At 36.1% G+C, this 18,438-nt stretch overlaps 1 protein-coding gene across 2 annotated transcripts in view; it reads right to left on the bottom strand.

Annotated features, from left to right (window-relative positions):
• Positions 1 to 16,511: 16,511 nt before the first annotated feature.
• LRRC49 (leucine rich repeat containing 49) overlaps positions 16,512 to 18,438 on the bottom strand; it is a 45,923-nt gene continuing 43,996 nt past the window's right edge. For both annotated transcript variants that reach the window (XM_067003965.1, XM_048060305.2), the window contains one exon: positions 16,512 to 17,677. In XM_067003965.1, coding sequence (XP_066860066.1) covers positions 17,471 to 17,677 — 207 coding nt within the window. In that variant the 3' untranslated portion in view covers positions 16,512 to 17,470. The remainder of the gene's footprint in view (positions 17,678 to 18,438) is intronic.

Raw genomic sequence — 18,438 nt, 5'->3', positions numbered from 1 at the left:
AAATGTTTCGCCTTCCACTGCGAGTAGATTTAGGAAATGGAGCGCACTCCAATACCACCAAGGAAGAGAATGTTTCCACTTCCATGGTTTCAAATTTGAAAATAAGTAGAAGAAATCTATACACCCTCCCCACCTGGAAAGGGTGAAGAACGCAACCATAATCTCACTGATGGAAAAGACTAAATTCTTACCACTATCACTAGCAAGGTCCTATCACAAAAACACATACAACATCAGGCTCAGTGATAAGGACTTACTGCAGTATTTAAGCATGTGCTTGACCAACATTCGCATGCATCCTTTGCTGGAATGTGACCCAAGTATAAACAGATGAGTTATATTAATATTTACAGCAACATTTCATTTAGCACTTACTTCTGTGAAAAACAATAGTGACAAAAATGGGGGAAGATTTATTATTTAAAATAGAATTCTACAGTAATTTCAACAATGTATTTAAAAAGCAATTATACTAACATTTGAAGAATAAATAGAACTTAATGGAGTATACTTCCCATCAGACAATTTCACAATATCCTCATAGATATCAGGGACAGAGAATATCTCTAGGGTGAAATGTATTTTTTGTCAGTACTAGAATTTATCACTTTAGGAAAAAAAAAGTATAGACTACAGAAATTAAATGTTATAGAAATAATTATGTTTGTAGGATTTTTCCTTACAAAAATTGTAAAATGGCATTTAATGAAACAGTAAAAGGGTTATTATTCCTAATTGTAGGTAAACAACAGTAAAACATGAAAGCCCCCTCAGATCTGTGTTTAAAAAAAATGCACTCGTTATATTTCTACTTGTCAATGAAAAAAGTAAACAGAAATGTTTATAATTGATGTATATAAAATACCAGACACAACCAGCTCTGGCTGATTCATAAAATCATAAGATGAAGTTCCAATGCTTCTACCTAATAAAAGATTAGTGATGCCTACTAAACAATTAAGTGTCCAGCGAAGATTTCTGGTATGAGATGAATTGTTTAGCATTGTGACCTACTTCTTTATAAGACAGACCCAGGTTGCCCTAGAATGTGTGACACCAGGAAACATACAACTGCAGTTCCTTTTTGTTGCCGACTACTGCTTCTTATAATTATTTGAGATATAGGTTAAAGAAAATTATGAATGTGCAAACACCTACGAGATAAGTATTAATCTCTCAGTTTCTGAGAGAAGGAAGACAGAAGGACCTTTTTGTCACCTTCTCAATTTCTATGCTAAAATCTAGTCTTTCTAGCTTAAAGATTTTCTCTCTCTAGCTCTTTTAAATGTAGAGGCTTCATGCCTGAAGAGACAAATAAAAATTGGATTTAAAAAACAACAACAAAACCAAACAGATTTCAGCCTGAATTTTCACCATTTTGAAATGTGATCTTTCACTTAAAAATTGTGGGCGTGTGGACCATTTTATAGTTTCCTCCTACAGAGCAGTTCTTGTTCTTACAGGGACAGTTTCAATGTGAGACTGATCCAAAGGTGACTTCAGAATGACTGCATTTATCCAATACATAAAACAAGCGTATAGGTAGTCGACTCTTAACAAATATGATCAAAGCACAGCAGTTGCTGCAGTAGATAATGCAGGGTAAATGTCCTTTGTTCAGATTTTTTAGTTTGCAAGGCTTCTGATAAATATTACATACTGAGAAAGGCCATGGAGTGAGACAAAACTATATGCACAAAATGAAACACTTAATAAAAACAGAGAATGAGATTCAGGGAAGTACATTTATGCACTTTAACATATTTGCTTCTAGAAAAGTAAAACGCAAAAAAGCACCACACAAACGTAAGGAGCTAACTAGTTTGTACAGCTATGGAAATCACCCGCAGACTATTCTATGGGTAGGAACAGCTTTGGTGTGGTAAGTAGTGTATAACGTATAAAACTTTAAAATAATATTTTAAGGATTCAGATAAAGTTATACGTAATTCTGCAAAATATAAAACAACCAATTTTCAGGAAATGTGAAATTAAGTATTTGTTGGGCTTGATTTGTGAGCATCTTTAGAACAGTTATGACTCCCAACACTAGAAAAAGGCTGTTATTCCAAACGCGATGGATGACAGGTAAGCAATGTTATTTGTTCTGCTTTTTAACACTTCTAATTGACTAATGCTGTTGTGCTCCTAGTAATAGAACACTAACTCTGTAGCATGTTGCAGAAACCAAGGTTTACAAAGGTACCTAACCCCTACTTTATAGTTAAAATACATTGCTGACCTTCAAACCCTGCTTTGGGTGAGCAGCTTTTTGGAGAATGCACGTGCATATAACACAGTATGGCCCTAAACTGCTACATGGCTGTTTGTTTTTAAATTAACACTACCAACAGAACTCTTCCAATATTAAAGTATATATATATATATATATACACATCCCCCCAAAATTGAACACTTCCACTGAAACATCCACTGAGTCATTAACTCACTGAAGTTAAAGAATCCCCTGCAGCACAGGACCCAAACGAAGTGGTAAAGTGACGTGGGTGAAATTTTTCCTTCCTGAAAAAGCTTGTTTTCACATTCTCACCTCCTATATCCACTGTCTGGTGAGTGTAGTCCTGTTCGCTCCGGTTCAAAACAGAGTTTATTAACAGAAAAAGGACTGAGGAAGATGATAGACACAAAGGTGGAAAAACAAACAAACCAGGAAGTGCTCAGGAAGGAGTGGCTTCATTTTGGAAATGTTTTAGTGCTTTCCTGCTTAATGTTAGTCATAGTATGAACAGAGATGAAGGATGGTAGGATTTCCACCTACAGGATAAACTACACTTCTGAGAGCTGCCAAAACTCTAGCAGCCATGCTTTTTGTTCTCATTCCTCCATGGCTTATTGATGGACTTCTAAAGCTTGGTGTTTTTCATGTTTTTGTTGTTGTTATTGCTGTTGTTTAAAACAAACAAACAAAAAAAACTTGGACAAGCAGAAGCCTCTCTGGCCTCTTGTCTTTTTTTCTAACATAAGAAATGAAGTACTTAATATACACAATTAGACACCACTGCTGAATATTTGAACTAACACCCAATAGAGATAAAGGCAGCAGTTCACACCTCCCATTGTTATTATTACAAGCTCTGTGCAGACTTGTGTCTGCATCCCCTACATTCAACTTCACATTTTTGAGGTTTTCTCTGCTACTAAAACAGCTAAGGCCTAAGTTTCTTTAAAGAAAGAGTATCAAAGCTGAGACTCAGGGGAACATCATGGAAGTCTCAGAGATTTATCTATATGGAAACATCCTGGCTCTTTTCAATTGCAGATCATAGATAAAGAAAATGAGACACTGACAGTAAGGAATTTTCTGCAGTATTGTCTATGCACAAGTTTTTCTGAGAGTAAGAATTATTTTTATTACTTGCACCTCCACTAATAATAAAAGCAGAAGCACTAGCAGTGCTGTATTTTTATCATGATGTTTCATGAAGCATCCAAGAAAGACTGGATGCTGCTGGTAAGTCAGCCAATTTTTAGCAATGCAAAAACCAGCTGCATTCCCCAGCAGTACAGTTTTAAAGACAGAGCTTTGCAGAATCAAAGACAGCTGCAACGTGATTTAAGTAACTATTCCTAATGCCATTCCCTCTTGCATGCAGGTACATTAGAGGAATTAGGATTAATGTTGCTACTTGTTGGACATTGATTTAGTTGCAGCTCCAGAAAAGAAGAGCTAACAGAGGTCAAAGCCAATGAATTAGCATCTAAATACTTAGTGTTGGAAACTGCCAAAAAACTTGAGACAAAACACCTATAACATATTGCAAGGACAACCCCATGCTTCAGGATGAAAATATGCACCTCTTACTAGCTTGGTTAACCAATACTAAAGATTTTTGTCTCTGTATCAAGACTGTTGGCCAGACCACACTGAAATATGAGTAGATGTTGATGAGAGTCTAAAAGAATCAATCAAAAAAAAAAAAAGCTTAGTTGAAGAAAAAAAAAAAAAAAAAAGAGGCCAGAAAAATGTTTCAACCTGTTTGATCTACAGTCTAAAGCTCAGGTCCTGCCAGAGAAAATACGTTTAATTTTTGGTTTTCTTAAAAATCTGGGAGAGGCATAATGGAGTAACAGTACCATTTTCTGTAAAGTAAATGGTCCATTTAAGAGATATTTTAGGCCAGTTTGAGGATTCTGTGCATGTTGGTATTTGATTTTTCAAGCCACTTCTACCTGAATGACTGTTTAGGAGTCTTCTCAGATCTGAGATGCTGTCTCCAGTTCTGACCTTTGACTTGCACAGATTCTGCAAACATGTCCTCTTAAATCCCACTTATGAGGAAGACAATGAGCCCTGGTCTACTGGCAGGTTAGAAAATGATCTACCAGGCAACATTAAAAGATGAGTTGTCCGTTGAAAGATGAGAGATTTTTGAACTAGGACTGGGGGTATATTATCTTAGCTGACATCCTGTAGCTTTGTAGAAGTGATCTGCCACCTTTCCAACAAAGGCAGCAGATGAGAATAAGCTGCCCCAACAGAACAATTCATGTACCTTGAATTTCTCTTGAGCTTATCTGCTGTAACACAGAATAGTTCTGTGAAAAAGTTTTTCAAGAAACATGTTAACCTTTTGATGCTATTGAGCAAATAACTGCTCCCTCTAGAGAAAAGAAAAAAAAAAAAAGATAAAAAAAGATGAAAAAAAGATGACTAGTGCCAAAGAAATGTATGAAAATTTGCACTATTACTGGCTTTCATACGACATGATGTTGGCAATGTTTCTGGCAGAGTAGCAAGAAAGAGACATCATACAGAAAAGATTATCAACACTGCTCAGAAAGTATCTGTAAAGGGTTCTCTTAGGTTTGAAGCTCCGGCCTACCTTTTCTGCACTGAGACAGAAATTTGTATGATTCAGCAACTCTTTACAATTTCATAAAGTGATTACTAATAGTTCCTAGAGTGAATAAAATAGTAGAAAATACTCACAAGAGACCTAAATCAGTGACCCGACACATGGCAGAGGCATCCTGTTTTAATACATAGTCTGCAGAAACCCGCCTTCTGGAATGAATTGGGAGCGCTACCAAAGAGAACAGTTAAAAGAATGTTATGAGAAAAAGATGAACATTCATTGAGGTTGGGGTACACATATTTCCCACCGAAAATTACTGAGACCTGCCAAGCTGTTCAGGTCTGAAATCAAACTTGCAGTCCTTGCTCACAACTCACTCTTCCTTGTGTCTAGCCCACTATTTCACTCAATTGCAGTGCATTCCCCAGGCATTCCCCAGGTCCACAGCCCAATGTACCAGAGGCAGCTGATTTGCCCAATTCCCCACGTTCCAAGGAGCCCTTCTAAAAAGCTTATTTCTCAACTTCAGATTATCATCATAGTCCCTCCCAGTTTCATAGCTTGCACTCCTCCATTTTTGCCACTCTTCCAATCTTGTTCCCCTTCCCAAAACAATTGCAAAGAGATGAAACCAGGAAGACCTAAACTACAGATTTTGAGCTGGTTTGCTCCTGATCTCCATTCCAGGAAAAAAAAAAATCCCTAGTTCCTTCATCTGCATGTGATCAAAGGTGAGCGTAACCTTCCAGATGCACTGCAAGCATCCAAGGCCTTTCCAAGTACCTCTTGGGAACAATGATAATATTTGCTACTAATGCAGTCACTTAGATCTGGAAGTAGATGCAAATTCTCCATCAATCCCAGTAATTTAAGGTGTATTTCACTTCCGTTTGCTTTGTCCTGGTCAAGTAAAAGCGAGCAAACACATGTCCACAGCATACAGCTACAGCCCCACATCCAGCCTTTGATTTGTGACAACATTATAGTACAGGAATCAACAGTTCAACTGTTCTAAAATAAGACTTTAGTTAAGCTAAGTAAAAATCACTAAAAATTTCCAAAAAGCAGCTTGAATTTTCTGAAAACTATTTGTGAAATGTCTGCCACCCAATTCACAGCTTAAGTTTACATGGAGTTAACTTCAACACACTTTAGTTCAAAGCTTCCCTCCTTCAAAAAACAAACAAACAAAAAACAAAACAACAACAACAACAAAAAATCTTATTGGCCCACGGTAAACAAACTACACACAAGAGACATATCTGCTCAGTTCTGCTGTGTACAATTAACCGGTATTCTTGGCTTGTAGTAGATCACCCTCGTAAGACACAGTTTGATATAGCCAAATTATGATCCCAATATTCCTGGCAGATTCCTGCCAGACAGATGTCGTACCTTCAAGCTCTAATGTGAAGACAGATTTCACACAATGCTAGAATGAAGGAAAGCCAAAAAGCATCTGAGATTATGATAGTTTAACTTAAAACTAAAAAAAGAAAAAAGAAAAAAAAAACATAAACAGTTATACTCACTGAGTTAATCTCCAGAATGATCTGTAAGTCTTTCTGAGAAAAGTACACCTTACAGAAGAACTAGCCTTAAGCACGTAACAAAACTGTCTTTTGAACGGTAAAGGAAATAATTCCTTTAGAGCTTTGTCATAAATAGGTGAAAATTCTTGGATGAAATTTTGAAATAATTTTTAATTGAGCTGGTAAAGGCAACATTCCAAGAACATAAAGTTTTCCAAGATTTTTAGCTACATTGTAAATTGCCATAAAAAATAAAATACTGCAAGACCAAAAGCCAAGGACTTGGCAATCCTGTTCTAGATTTCCAAATGCTTCTGATTAGGAATCACTGAATCGATTGCATTTTGAAACAAAAGTGGGCTGAAAATGAAAACCCCAAATGTGTACGAAAGAACACACAGCCAAGGACTCCTCTACATCAGCAAACATTTCAAATAAATGTTAAATATTCAGCACATAAGCACACAAATACCTACTTACAGTGCATTTTATTTATTGAAAATTCCTCTCATTCTATAGACACGGTGAGCAATAAAGAAAGAGGCATGAATCCTCCCTAGAACATAAAACAGACTAGTTTAAAAATGAATGTACAAAATCCAGGCAATCCTTGACCTGTGACTGTTACAGGTGAAAGTGCTAGTTAATTAAGTTTTCATTTGTGCCTGCCAAGTACACCTCCCTTTGCAAGGGGACAGTGCCAGGAGGAGAAAAAAAAAATCCAATTGAACCTACATGTGCTAGAACTATTTCACTCCACATTGTTAGGTGTCCCTACCCCAAGGCTTTATTCTTCTTGGCCACTAGACTCCCTCTGTATGATAGGGAAAAGGAAAAATTTGCCTGTGCCTGCCTTCTGTTGGACAAAGCACTGAAGGTTACAAGCAGTGTTGACAATATTTTCCTTAAATAACAGAATACACTGGAGCTTGAAAATAAAGTGTAGGGAATGTGAAAGCCCCCAAAGGGGAGTATAGCAAGTGAAATGAATAATCTGGCTTAACCATAACAATTCTCACGCATCTAAAAATACATAAGGCTGCCTTGCTCTCCATAGCTGCCCAATATTTAACATCCACTGCAGATGAGATGCACGACACCTGGCTGCCTTAACACCTTTGTTAGCTCATTACCAGATATCTAATGCAAGCATTTTTGTTGTGCTTTTGCTGTTGCTAAGATTTAGGCCATCAGGGGATGATCCTCTCCAAAGCACTGCTTTTTATCCTATGGCCTTATTTAAATATCATTTTGTATAAGTTTGATGAACACATTTTATGATCCCAGGTATCTCTGGAATAAAAAATGAGAGCCAGTCAGTAGTGAGTCAGCACATATATCTCAGTATTCCTTAATACGAGAAGCTTCAAAACTGAAACTCATCTGTTATGCTGGAAGACCTCAAACACGTTCATAGATCGCATACTGAGATATGCATTGTTGGAACATCACTTTGTTCCTGCAACACAACAAAGCTTGTCAAAGTGAGGCATTAATGGAAGATGGGAAAATAAATGATTAATTATAGATAGACAATATATGTTGATCAAATCCGGAAACTGCCCTGAGCACAACTACATCAATTAAATTATTTTTCTGGTACAGCTACTCAGGCCTCTAATCCCTGAGAGTGAGCCTACAGCTGGCAGCATCAAGCAAAGGAAAAGTTCAGTACCAACAAAGAAAGAGCAAATCATCAATACAACTTTCTCAGAAAACCTTTTGTTGTGGTTCCTTTTTTCATCTCTTCTCCACCCAGCAATGAGATCAAGACTCATGCAATTTAAAAATTTGTAACAACAAAGCTGAAGTGTCCTAAGCATCTCTGAAGTCATTTTTAACCAATGTAACCCACTGTGTCTACAGACGCAGACCACTTAATTTTTCTTTCATTTCAAACTTAAAATACTGTGAATAGCACTCTGGAGAATATACAAAAAATTCTTTTCAATAATTCGGAAAATACTGGTACTGGTATTATCTGCAAATGTCTTACTTCCTTTGTAGTTGCCCAGCAACAACTATATATGAGAGAGCAGCTGCCTTGCAACCCATCAGCTCACCACCAGAGAAAAGGGACAACTTCAGAAAGATAAATTTATGGCAAAACAGCAAATACAACCCATGCATTCCTAGCTTGTCACCCAGCACTTTTAATATACTTCGGAACACTTTTTTTATTCACATCTGTATATTCTTGTAGTGACCCAAGTGAAGAAACAGTTAGCTACTACCTATATGTACCCTAATTCACATTCTTCTCCTCAATCCACCAGGAAAGTGACCATGACATTGTCCTTTCTTTGGCAATATACGTATTCCGAAATCACAAGGGACAGAACCTGTGTGCCAGACCTTGGGGCCACTTCCAAGTGACAAAAGTACCTACTGGTCTAGATTTCACTGAAGTCTAGCATGACTCGGAGTACACACCTCATGTTAGAAATCCAGAACACTGAAATTTTAACCTAAATCAAAGTGAGCAGATGCTTGTTAATTATGAAGTGAGCTGCTACTATCATGTAAGAAAACATTGGTTTTATTTGTATGAAAGGGATGCATACAACAGCTGGTAGTGACACAACACTTCTGCAGGCATTGACATCTGGATAAACGCCTAAATTATCTTCATAGAGGAGGAAAAAAATAACAAAGTGCTTTACAGAGAAGGACACCTAAAACAAATCAAATGTTTCACACTGTAGAATTGTCTGTTTTCTTTTAACTACTGCAGAATCTGTCTGACTAACTGAGGCATGGATGTTATCACCATAGATATAAAATATTAGGTTAGAACAACTCACATCTTGCATACAAGGCCACGAGAGAAAATCTAGTCACTCAAATCAGTGGGAATGTTGCAACAACTTCAACAGAACCATGACTTCCTCTCACACAAGTTAACCAGTTTAGATACTGCTTTTTTGATTATGGACCCTACATAAGAACATAAATTAATTCAAATACCTTTTAGGATTTCCAGGAGCCCACCAGCTCGCATTTAAATCTTGCATCTGAAAAAGAGATGTATGAAAACACTGAAATAATACAAAATAATTAAAACTTCATAAACAACTCCATGGATCATGGAAACTGCTAGTCCTCTATAAATTCAATCTACAAATACAATGAATAGCATTTGGATTCTATTCGCAGCATCTTTAATATTAAGTGCAGTTCACAGCTGCACTGGAGAAGGGTGGAGACCTACATCACTCACTTTTCAATTAAGAAAAAAAAACCAAAACCATATCTTCATTAACCAATCAATTTCCATTTTTATTTCCACCCTTATATTTTGCCTCCTTGTGACTTCAGATGTTTACTAATGCTTAGGAATATTCCAGTACTCTAAAAAGTACTCCACTTTGCATTTCATCATCAAAGATTGAATAGCATATTGCAGAGACCTTCATTATTGTAGGAGATTAAATTGCTCATTAAGAACAGATCATAATTTACAGTAATAGATGAAAATAATTTATAAGTAAGAATGCCTTTGACTTCAAATGCTTGGAACAATTCAAATGTAACTCTGGTTACATCACAATTTGTCTCAGACAATACACTCATTACAATTAAACCCATAATAGTAGGTTTCAAAATAAGATTAAAAAAGGATCTGATCCAAAGTAATAAACTTAAGCTTAATTAATATATTGTCTTTAACCTTATGCTTCTTGTTTCAGGCCAAAAATGAAAGGTGTTTCTAGCTATCATGAGTCATAGTCTAGGAAAATCCTAATGAAAAATGGAAATATTCGCATACGCGATTAAGAACTAAGCATGTTCTAAAGTGCTTAGCTGTATAATGGTAATATGCAATAGATGGTGTTAAGCATCAATAATTATATTTTGACAATTCACATAGGAAAATGGCTATAAATTTCCAGATTTATGCACAATAGTAAATACTGAGTATCTTGTTTTAAAAAGCAAGAGGGAATAAAAATAAGCATTTTGCTTTGCTGATTACTTCTTAATCTAGACACACATCCTCAGGATAATGAAGGACTCAACTGTAGTAAACCAATTAGCATTTTTATAACTGTGGAATGTACAGTATACATTCCTGCTCATGTAGTCATCAGATAATTACTCATGACAAAAAAAGAAATAAAACCTCTGAAGACATGTTGAAAAAATGAAATATAGCCTTTTAGTTGTTCAGTGCTGTCTTGGTTTTGACTGGAATAGAGTTAATGTTCTCTGTAGAGGCTCATATAAAGGTGTTTTGCATTTTTGATGAAAACAGTGGTGACAACACACCAACGTTTCAGTTGTTGCTGAGCAGCGAGCCAAGGCCTTTCCTGCTCCTGGTACTGCCCTGCCAGGGAGGGGCCTGGGAGTGCCCCAGCAGCTGGGGGGGACAGACCCAGGACAGCTGAACCAGGCTGCCCAAAGGGATGGCCCATGCCATGCGGTGTCCTGCTCTGCAATACAACAGAAATGGGACAGAAGGGGGGACATTTGGAGGGATGGCGTTTGTCTACCCAAACACGTGTAACTATTACGCCTGGTGGACCCTGCTTTCCTGGAAATGGTTAAACACCTGCCTGCTGTTGGCATGTAGCAAATGAATTCCTGATTTTGTTTTGCTTGCACGCGCAGCTTTTGCTTTACCTAGTAAACTGTCTCCATCTCAACCCACAAATTTTCTCACTTTTACTTGTCTGATTCTCTCCCCCATGGCACGTGGGGAGAGTGAGTGAGCAGCTATGTGGGGCTGAGCTGCCTGCTAGGGTTAAATCACAACAATTGCAATGTCAAAAAATTATTAGGCTTGTTCATTTGGTTGTTTTAAACCAAGAGATTGACACAACATCAGATAGAGGCTTTCACGCTCATGTCTTTAAGGGAATGGTTATTTCTGTTGCTATGTCTTCATGTATTCCAATTTCTATGTGTTCATGCAGTCTCCGGCACACAAAAATCATTTTAACAAATATTCTCTACACTATTTGGTCTTTAATCCAACTGCACTTACCACAACCTTCCTTTCCCTTCAGTATTTCCTCAGATGTTCTCTTCTCTAAGCTGAGAAGTCAGCCCACACTCTCTTAGATTATAAAACAGAACGTTTACGTTTTATTGCAGTTAACGTCTTTGGAATTTAAGTAACATTTCACTAGAGACTATCTTTTGTAGACTTGCACAAAAGCTTCATAGTCAAATGACACTGACAGCTTTAACATACTTTATTCAGGATATGACAGTTGGAGGAAAATTAATATTGCATTTTCAGTGCTGAGTTAGGAAGTGGAAGAAAGCTATACTCTATGCTCTCTGCTTCTTTCATAACTCTTCAGTGTTATTTCTTTACTTCACTAGAAAAGATAGGTCACTGGAACCTAATGCAAACAGCCTGCAAACGTGCTACACACCCATATACAACACAAACCCATGCACTGTCTCCCAATTTAATTTCTAAGTGTACCGTACTAGCTAATCAATTTTTTATTACTGGAAAGTAATGGCTTCCCTACATACAGCTATGATTTCCTTCACTAAGTGTAAATTATTTCAATACCACCGCTCCTCGCAAAACTGCGTAAGGTGTCTAGACTGTGTGCTAGTAATGCAAAAGACAAGTTCATAGTCCCCATTTCTCCACCACTGTAGTTTGAATTAACTTTACAATCTCTTGTCTAATGGTATACTATAAACAGATGGAAACCATATGTGATTCCAGGCTATCTTCTCCCATGCTTAAGCGTTAAATGTTCAATACTACATATAAATGCATCAAGTTTTTGTTACCTTGATTCTTTAGTTATCATTCTCACTCCTTTGAAAAGGTTAGCGCTGTTTGTGTTATCCATGTCTAGTATTCCAGAAAGAATAAACTTGTCTGTGGTCTGGTTCATGTAAAATTCTAGACCTGTTAGGTATAAAATGAAGTACTGCTAACAACAGCATTTCAACTTTTGATTGTCTAATATGGACATCCCAAAGTGAAAGGAATAGCTTGTTTCAAACCAGAAGTGACACATTTACAGATGTAGCATTATACTAGATAATAAAACTTCCAATAACACATCTATAATCATGTATTAGATGGACTGACATGTACACATGATATAATGAGAATAAAGATCACATACAAGATTTTCCCTTAGTATGGAGGCATCTGCCTAATGAGGGAGACAGCAACTAGAGGTGGGATTAAGCATTGCAATCCTGTTAACCAACAGTTTACAGCACCAAGAAACCTCATCTTGCTAGCTTCATCGCAATATTTTATACTGTTAAATCAACGAGCAATCATGAAGCCATTGGTTTATATCTTCCACAAAGTTGGAAAAAATATTTACGTGTAAAGGTTTCCTCAAGTCAACACATTAAGGAATATAGGAGCTGCTTTGTACAAACACATTTAATAGGGACATGGATATTTGTAACACTGGATTTGGTATAAATATTCTAACCTGCAGTTTTCTGCTTTCCTATGCTCAGTGTACTTTTGTCAATCAAGTATGTTTCCACTTGCAATACAGCCATCCATCTATAACTGAAAAAAAAAGTACAATATATACACAAGTATGGCATATGAAGTCCAGTACACAGCTTGTAGACAAAGGCTGTTTTCAGCACAGTAAGAGAGAAGAGTTTCTCCAGATAAGCTTATCTTTTTTCCCCTGATAGTAGAAGCCTAGCAAAGCTGGCCAACAATGAATCCTCAGATTGCATAAATAGCCCTATAGATTTCATTTTAGCTCAGGTACAAGAAAATTCAGTCCTGAAGTGATGTCTGTAGTTATGCGTAAGCAAATACTAACTAGCCTTTTGTAAGAATGTCTTAGGTGTGTGTAACCTACACTCTCTATGTTCTAGTGTACAAAACCAGCTTATATTCACTTCTGAATAAAAACAATTTTATCATACCATAGAGCTAAGTGATAGCTATTCTCTTCTTTTCCCACTCCTTGTGTGTAACAAAGCACCAAGTCTTACAAATCCCCAGAAGACTGATGGCACCACTTTGAACTAAAGAGGAAATTTCACTGAAATTGAACTTCAAGACGAAGTTTGTGATTTGGGAACAGAAATATTCATGTAGCCTGTAGAACCTAAACAAATTGCAGTTACTTTGATTTTGAATATGACTGCCAACCTCTCAATCTAAATTACATCTTCGTGCATGTTGCTTAATATGAACTAGCAAGCATTTGCTTCAGCTTCTTTAAATAAACTAGCTAAACAAAAGCAGTTAATTGTGTTGTTACTATGATAAATAGCAGCAACAGAAAGCATCAATGTTGGTCATTTTTACAGCTGACAGCTCTGATAAGAGAAAAAATAGTCCTAAATTTGCAGACTGTATGCATAAAACTGTGGACTCACTGATGTTTGCAGATCATCCTAACTTAATTTGCAGATGATCACTGTTTAAACAGGTTAACCTTATCATCACTGATATTATTAGAGTTTACATGATAAAAGTATAGCTCTTTGTAGCAGTAGAACAAGATACTTGACTTTTTTTTTTTTTATCACAGTTCTACCCAGACCAGAAAACAGTAAGTTTTCAGTTATTTTAGGACTCATGTTTAACATTTGGCCCTAGCCAGTAAAGCAGTTCTACTTACTTTACTGGGATCTGATAAAACCTCTTCTCAGCAACTTTTCTTCCACAAAACTGACAGGATCAGCTTTTGGTTTGCACCAAGTGAATGACATCTGCCTTTGTTCCACTGTGGTAGCTTATCTGCAACTGCGTTACTTTTTCAGATCCTATATCAAAAAAAGTGTATGAAATATAGCTCTTCATCACTCTACTTACTAAAGGCCAAATTTCAGCTGCAGATTAAAAAATGACTCAGAATGACATAATGGGGCCTTCATGCATGACACAGCTAAACCAAAACTGAGGAAAAAGAAAGATACATCATTATCTGCCCTTGGTTAGAAACAGAGGAAATTTGTCTCAGAAAACAAGGAAAGTTTATAAATAATCCAAAACTTAATGGAAAAGTTTTCAAAAAGATTTATAAGTCAGAATTGTATCTTTTCTATTAAGATGATTTCTAATTAACATATATAGATTTTACAATTATTCCTCCTGGCTTGTACACAAAGTCAGGCTATGTGAGGGGATCACAAGGGTCCATTTTCAATGGGATATCCATGAAATATTGAGGACATCCACATTTGGATTTATGCAGCATTTAGAGGCTTTGGAAGCAGGAAAACAGCTGTTCTCATACTGGAAATTTTTATTAAAAGGTCACCAGCTTCTAAGTCAATGGCTATTTTAACTCCTCAGTTTATACCTGTTACCATGGCAAGTTTATATATGTAGTATTTAAGTTTCAGATTCTGTAGGAATCTGCTGATCACACCATCTTTGTAGGTATTCTGATATTCATTAATAAGCAACTACAGTTATCGCACAAATCTGTATGAATAAATTTGGTACACAAACTATATATAGCATGCTAACAGTTTTAAAATCACCTGCTGTTTAGAATTCTATGTACTCTTGGGTCTAATACCACTTTAGTCCCTCATTCACTTCTTTCCTTAAAAGATTTAGAAAAATCGTGAAGACTTTTGTCCCTACTGGTTCTATGTAACAGAAAGTTTGCAGCCCAATATTTTTTCTTCATTTATAATAGCTGCCAACCTACCCTCCCTCCATCGATTTAAACAATCCTGTCACAAAAAAAAGCTGCTAGTAGAGAAAAAAGTCCCAACTGGCAGCATTCACTCTCTACTGGGAACACCGAGTGCTCTAAGGAGATGTTCATACAATTCACAGTTGATACCCTCTTACTTATTTCACTCAGTTGTTTTCATGATCCTACCTTAAAGCCTCCAATCAGGATTATACTTCTAAAGCCTCAGTATCAAGTCTGGCTTTACTCCGGATTTTCCCATGGATAACTTCCTGTTCTTCTAGACCTATCCACCCTTCTTAAAACATTTTTCCAGTGTTTTATTGCTGCTGAATGTGATTCAAAAGGGGCCCATCTGCTCTGGCTACATCAGGAGAGTTTTGCACTTTCACACAGCTGCTGAGGTTTTTGTCCCCATGTAGAAGCTGGAATTGCTCTACCCGCCCCCTTGCACAGAAATGATGTAAAGGAACTGATGGATCCAAAAAACTATTGCAAGATCATCTGTATACTGACTGTATTACTATACTGCAAACTCTCTCACATATGCACCATTTTTTTGTGGGGACTTAATATGCTCCCTTAATAAAATGCAGCATAAAACTTGACAGAGCTATTTTCCAATGGAAAAAAAAATAAAGCAATCCTATCAAATACATTCATCTTATTAGAAATTCCATTAAACTGCTCAAAAAGCCTGGAGGGGTGATTGTTTCTGTTAAATTCTATCGGCTGCTGGAGCAGTTTCTTTAGGACTTCCAACATTTCATTAAATTTAAGTGATTTAACCTCCATTCAATTCTGTAAATACTGAAAAACAGCTATCTGCAAGTATGCTTTTGAAGATTACATTCACCATAAGCCAAACCAAGAGTATTTGAAAGTTACGTTTAACAGTATGCATGACATTGTTAACCTGTAACATGCTCTGCAAATAGATTCCTTCTGACAAATTAGATACAGCAGCTTGACCCAAATGCAAATAGACCATATTCCGAGATAGCTGTGACCTGACTCCTGCTATTGACTCTAGGCTCCTTTCAGGACATAGAACCTTATGGAACTGAATTTGCACCTCTGCTTTGCCAGAAAGTCTTATCCACATGGAGTGGAAAAATAATGTTCATTTTGAGTCATATAAACCCTTACAACATGTTTGCTTTGGTTTATGAATACTTATTTTCTATAAATGAGCTTCAGTCAATTTAGACCAATTTGAATCAAGTAAAAGAATAACGAAGGTTCTTGATTCTTTTACTTAAGACACAATGGAATTCAAAACTTCAATTTAAATGGAACAACTTTCTACACACGTATAAACACTAGCTACGGGAATCAGCTGGACTTGCCAATAGTTCCTAAATTCAATTTCTGGGCAGAAGCTAGTAAGGTGTTTGCACTATACTTCACTGGACTACAGAATCTGTTTCTATCCATTCACTGTTGATTTTGAGGGCAGGCTGAATCTCATCTCTTCATGCACCATTAAGGAGAAGACTTTTCTTTGCATACAGTACTTCTTTAAAGTATCTGTGAAGGGCAAAAGTGAAGAATTTGTTTTTATTGATAACAGTCAGAAATTCTCACGCAGCCACAGAAACAAAACAGGTGCCAGTGATTACAAATAACATTCATCAGTTTCCTTACTAAATTGAATGCATACATTTTAGTTCATTTGACCTTAATTCAAACCCACCCACCCCATTAAGCATTTAATAGTCAATAAACAAGTACTATTAACAAATTATAAAAGAATAAAAATAAAGCTTAAGTAGGTATACCCTAAATTCCTTTTTTATGTATAACAATTCACACAAACTAACAACAATAAAAGTAACGAAAAAAACTTGAAATCAAGTTTGGGCAATTTGTTCAATTGAGAAATAGGTTCGTTAAATGTTGATATACTGAGAACTGTCATGGAATCGATCTGAAAACGTGTTCTATCACCTGACAAACTAAATCATATAAAATATTCATAAAGCTCGGGGTATAAAAACAATAATTTATTACTTTTTGATCATAAAAAAATCTACTACTATTCGTGTTCTGTTTTTTTGTTTTTTTTTTTAAACAGCAGGGAATAGTCAAAAAGTTGACAATGAGGAAGTGTTCAATAAAAAAAATATGGCAAACAGATTGTAAATTTATTCCTTATCATCAATGGTATAGCACTACAGAAGCAAGGGTAGCAGGAAAAAAAAACAAACACAAACTTAGTGACATATGGCATAATCACCATCACCAAGTTATTTCTATGCAGTCTCTTCATTGTAGCCAGGAAATCACTATCAAAGTTTTATGCAGGTCAACTTTTAATTGAACACTATCAAGAAAGCTAAGATGACAGAGTTAATTAAGATTTAAAGATAACACTTCTGGGGGCTAAAAAAAATAAATTATTCCATACAGACAGTAATTTTATATTCTATCATTTTAAATTTGTGAAACATCATACAATAAATACTGAAACCAAAAGCCTGCAAGACAACAGGCCTTGACTCTACTGTTTTTGATCAGCAATCCTCTGTAAGCAGAGCTTCATGTAGGAATTTTTATTGCGTATTTCTATCACTGCATCTCTGACAAGCTCAATGAACATTTGAGGCCAGAGCTTCTGCAAGGACTCATTTTTCATATGGATGTCCGCAGCTTCTTTCACTAAGTTCTCCACATATGTTTGGCAAAATGTTTTTCTTTCCTTGATTTCCTGTATGGGAGAAACCATTCATTATAAGTTGTATAAGAGAAAGGAAGAAAAGGTCAAACAAGATCAAATTCAAAAAACATCCACAGAAGTTTAATGAATTAAAACAAACAAAACAAACAAACAAAAAAAAAACAACAGTGATTAACACGGGAAGAGCAACACTTTTCTCTGATAGTTTTATACTGCACAACCCAGGGTCTTCTTAAGCTTATGTAACAATCTTATTGTATTAATAATATTCATACTATTGTTGATTAATTAATTTATCCAAAAATCAACTTTTAAGTAGTTGTGTAAGTACCTTTTAGCAGCACTACAATTTTGTGTGTTTTTGCTTCCTGGGACAGCAGTGAAAAGTTTACAGAAGTTTCAAAGCACCAGACTTACCTTCCTTCCTTCCCTTCCCTTCCCTTCCTAGCTTTTCTTGATTACACTACAACAGTTGGAAAGTATATATTTATCGACCTGACCTAACAAGAACCAAGCATATTGTCACACAGAAAAGTAAGCCAGTATGTAGCATCCCTTTCATAGTTTCCCTGATAGACTCTGGCAAGTGCATTATTCCTAACATGTACTATATATTAGGTACTGAAGTAACCCAAAGCTTTAAAAATAATTTCATAATAGAAAATAAATGAAACACACTTCATGAAACTACTGGCTCTGCATTTTAGTCAAAATGCATTAATCCCTGTTTCTGTAGTGTTTCTATAAAATGCCATAATAAGCTTAAAACAGTTATATTGCTGCTAAATATC

This window comes from Anser cygnoides, chromosome 11, assembly GCF_040182565.1.
Source record: "Anser cygnoides isolate HZ-2024a breed goose chromosome 11, Taihu_goose_T2T_genome, whole genome shotgun sequence".
NCBI lineage: Eukaryota > Metazoa > Chordata > Aves > Anseriformes > Anatidae > Anser > Anser cygnoides.
Note: the sequence above shows the minus strand (reverse complement) of the source record. Positions and strands in the feature narration are given on the sequence as shown.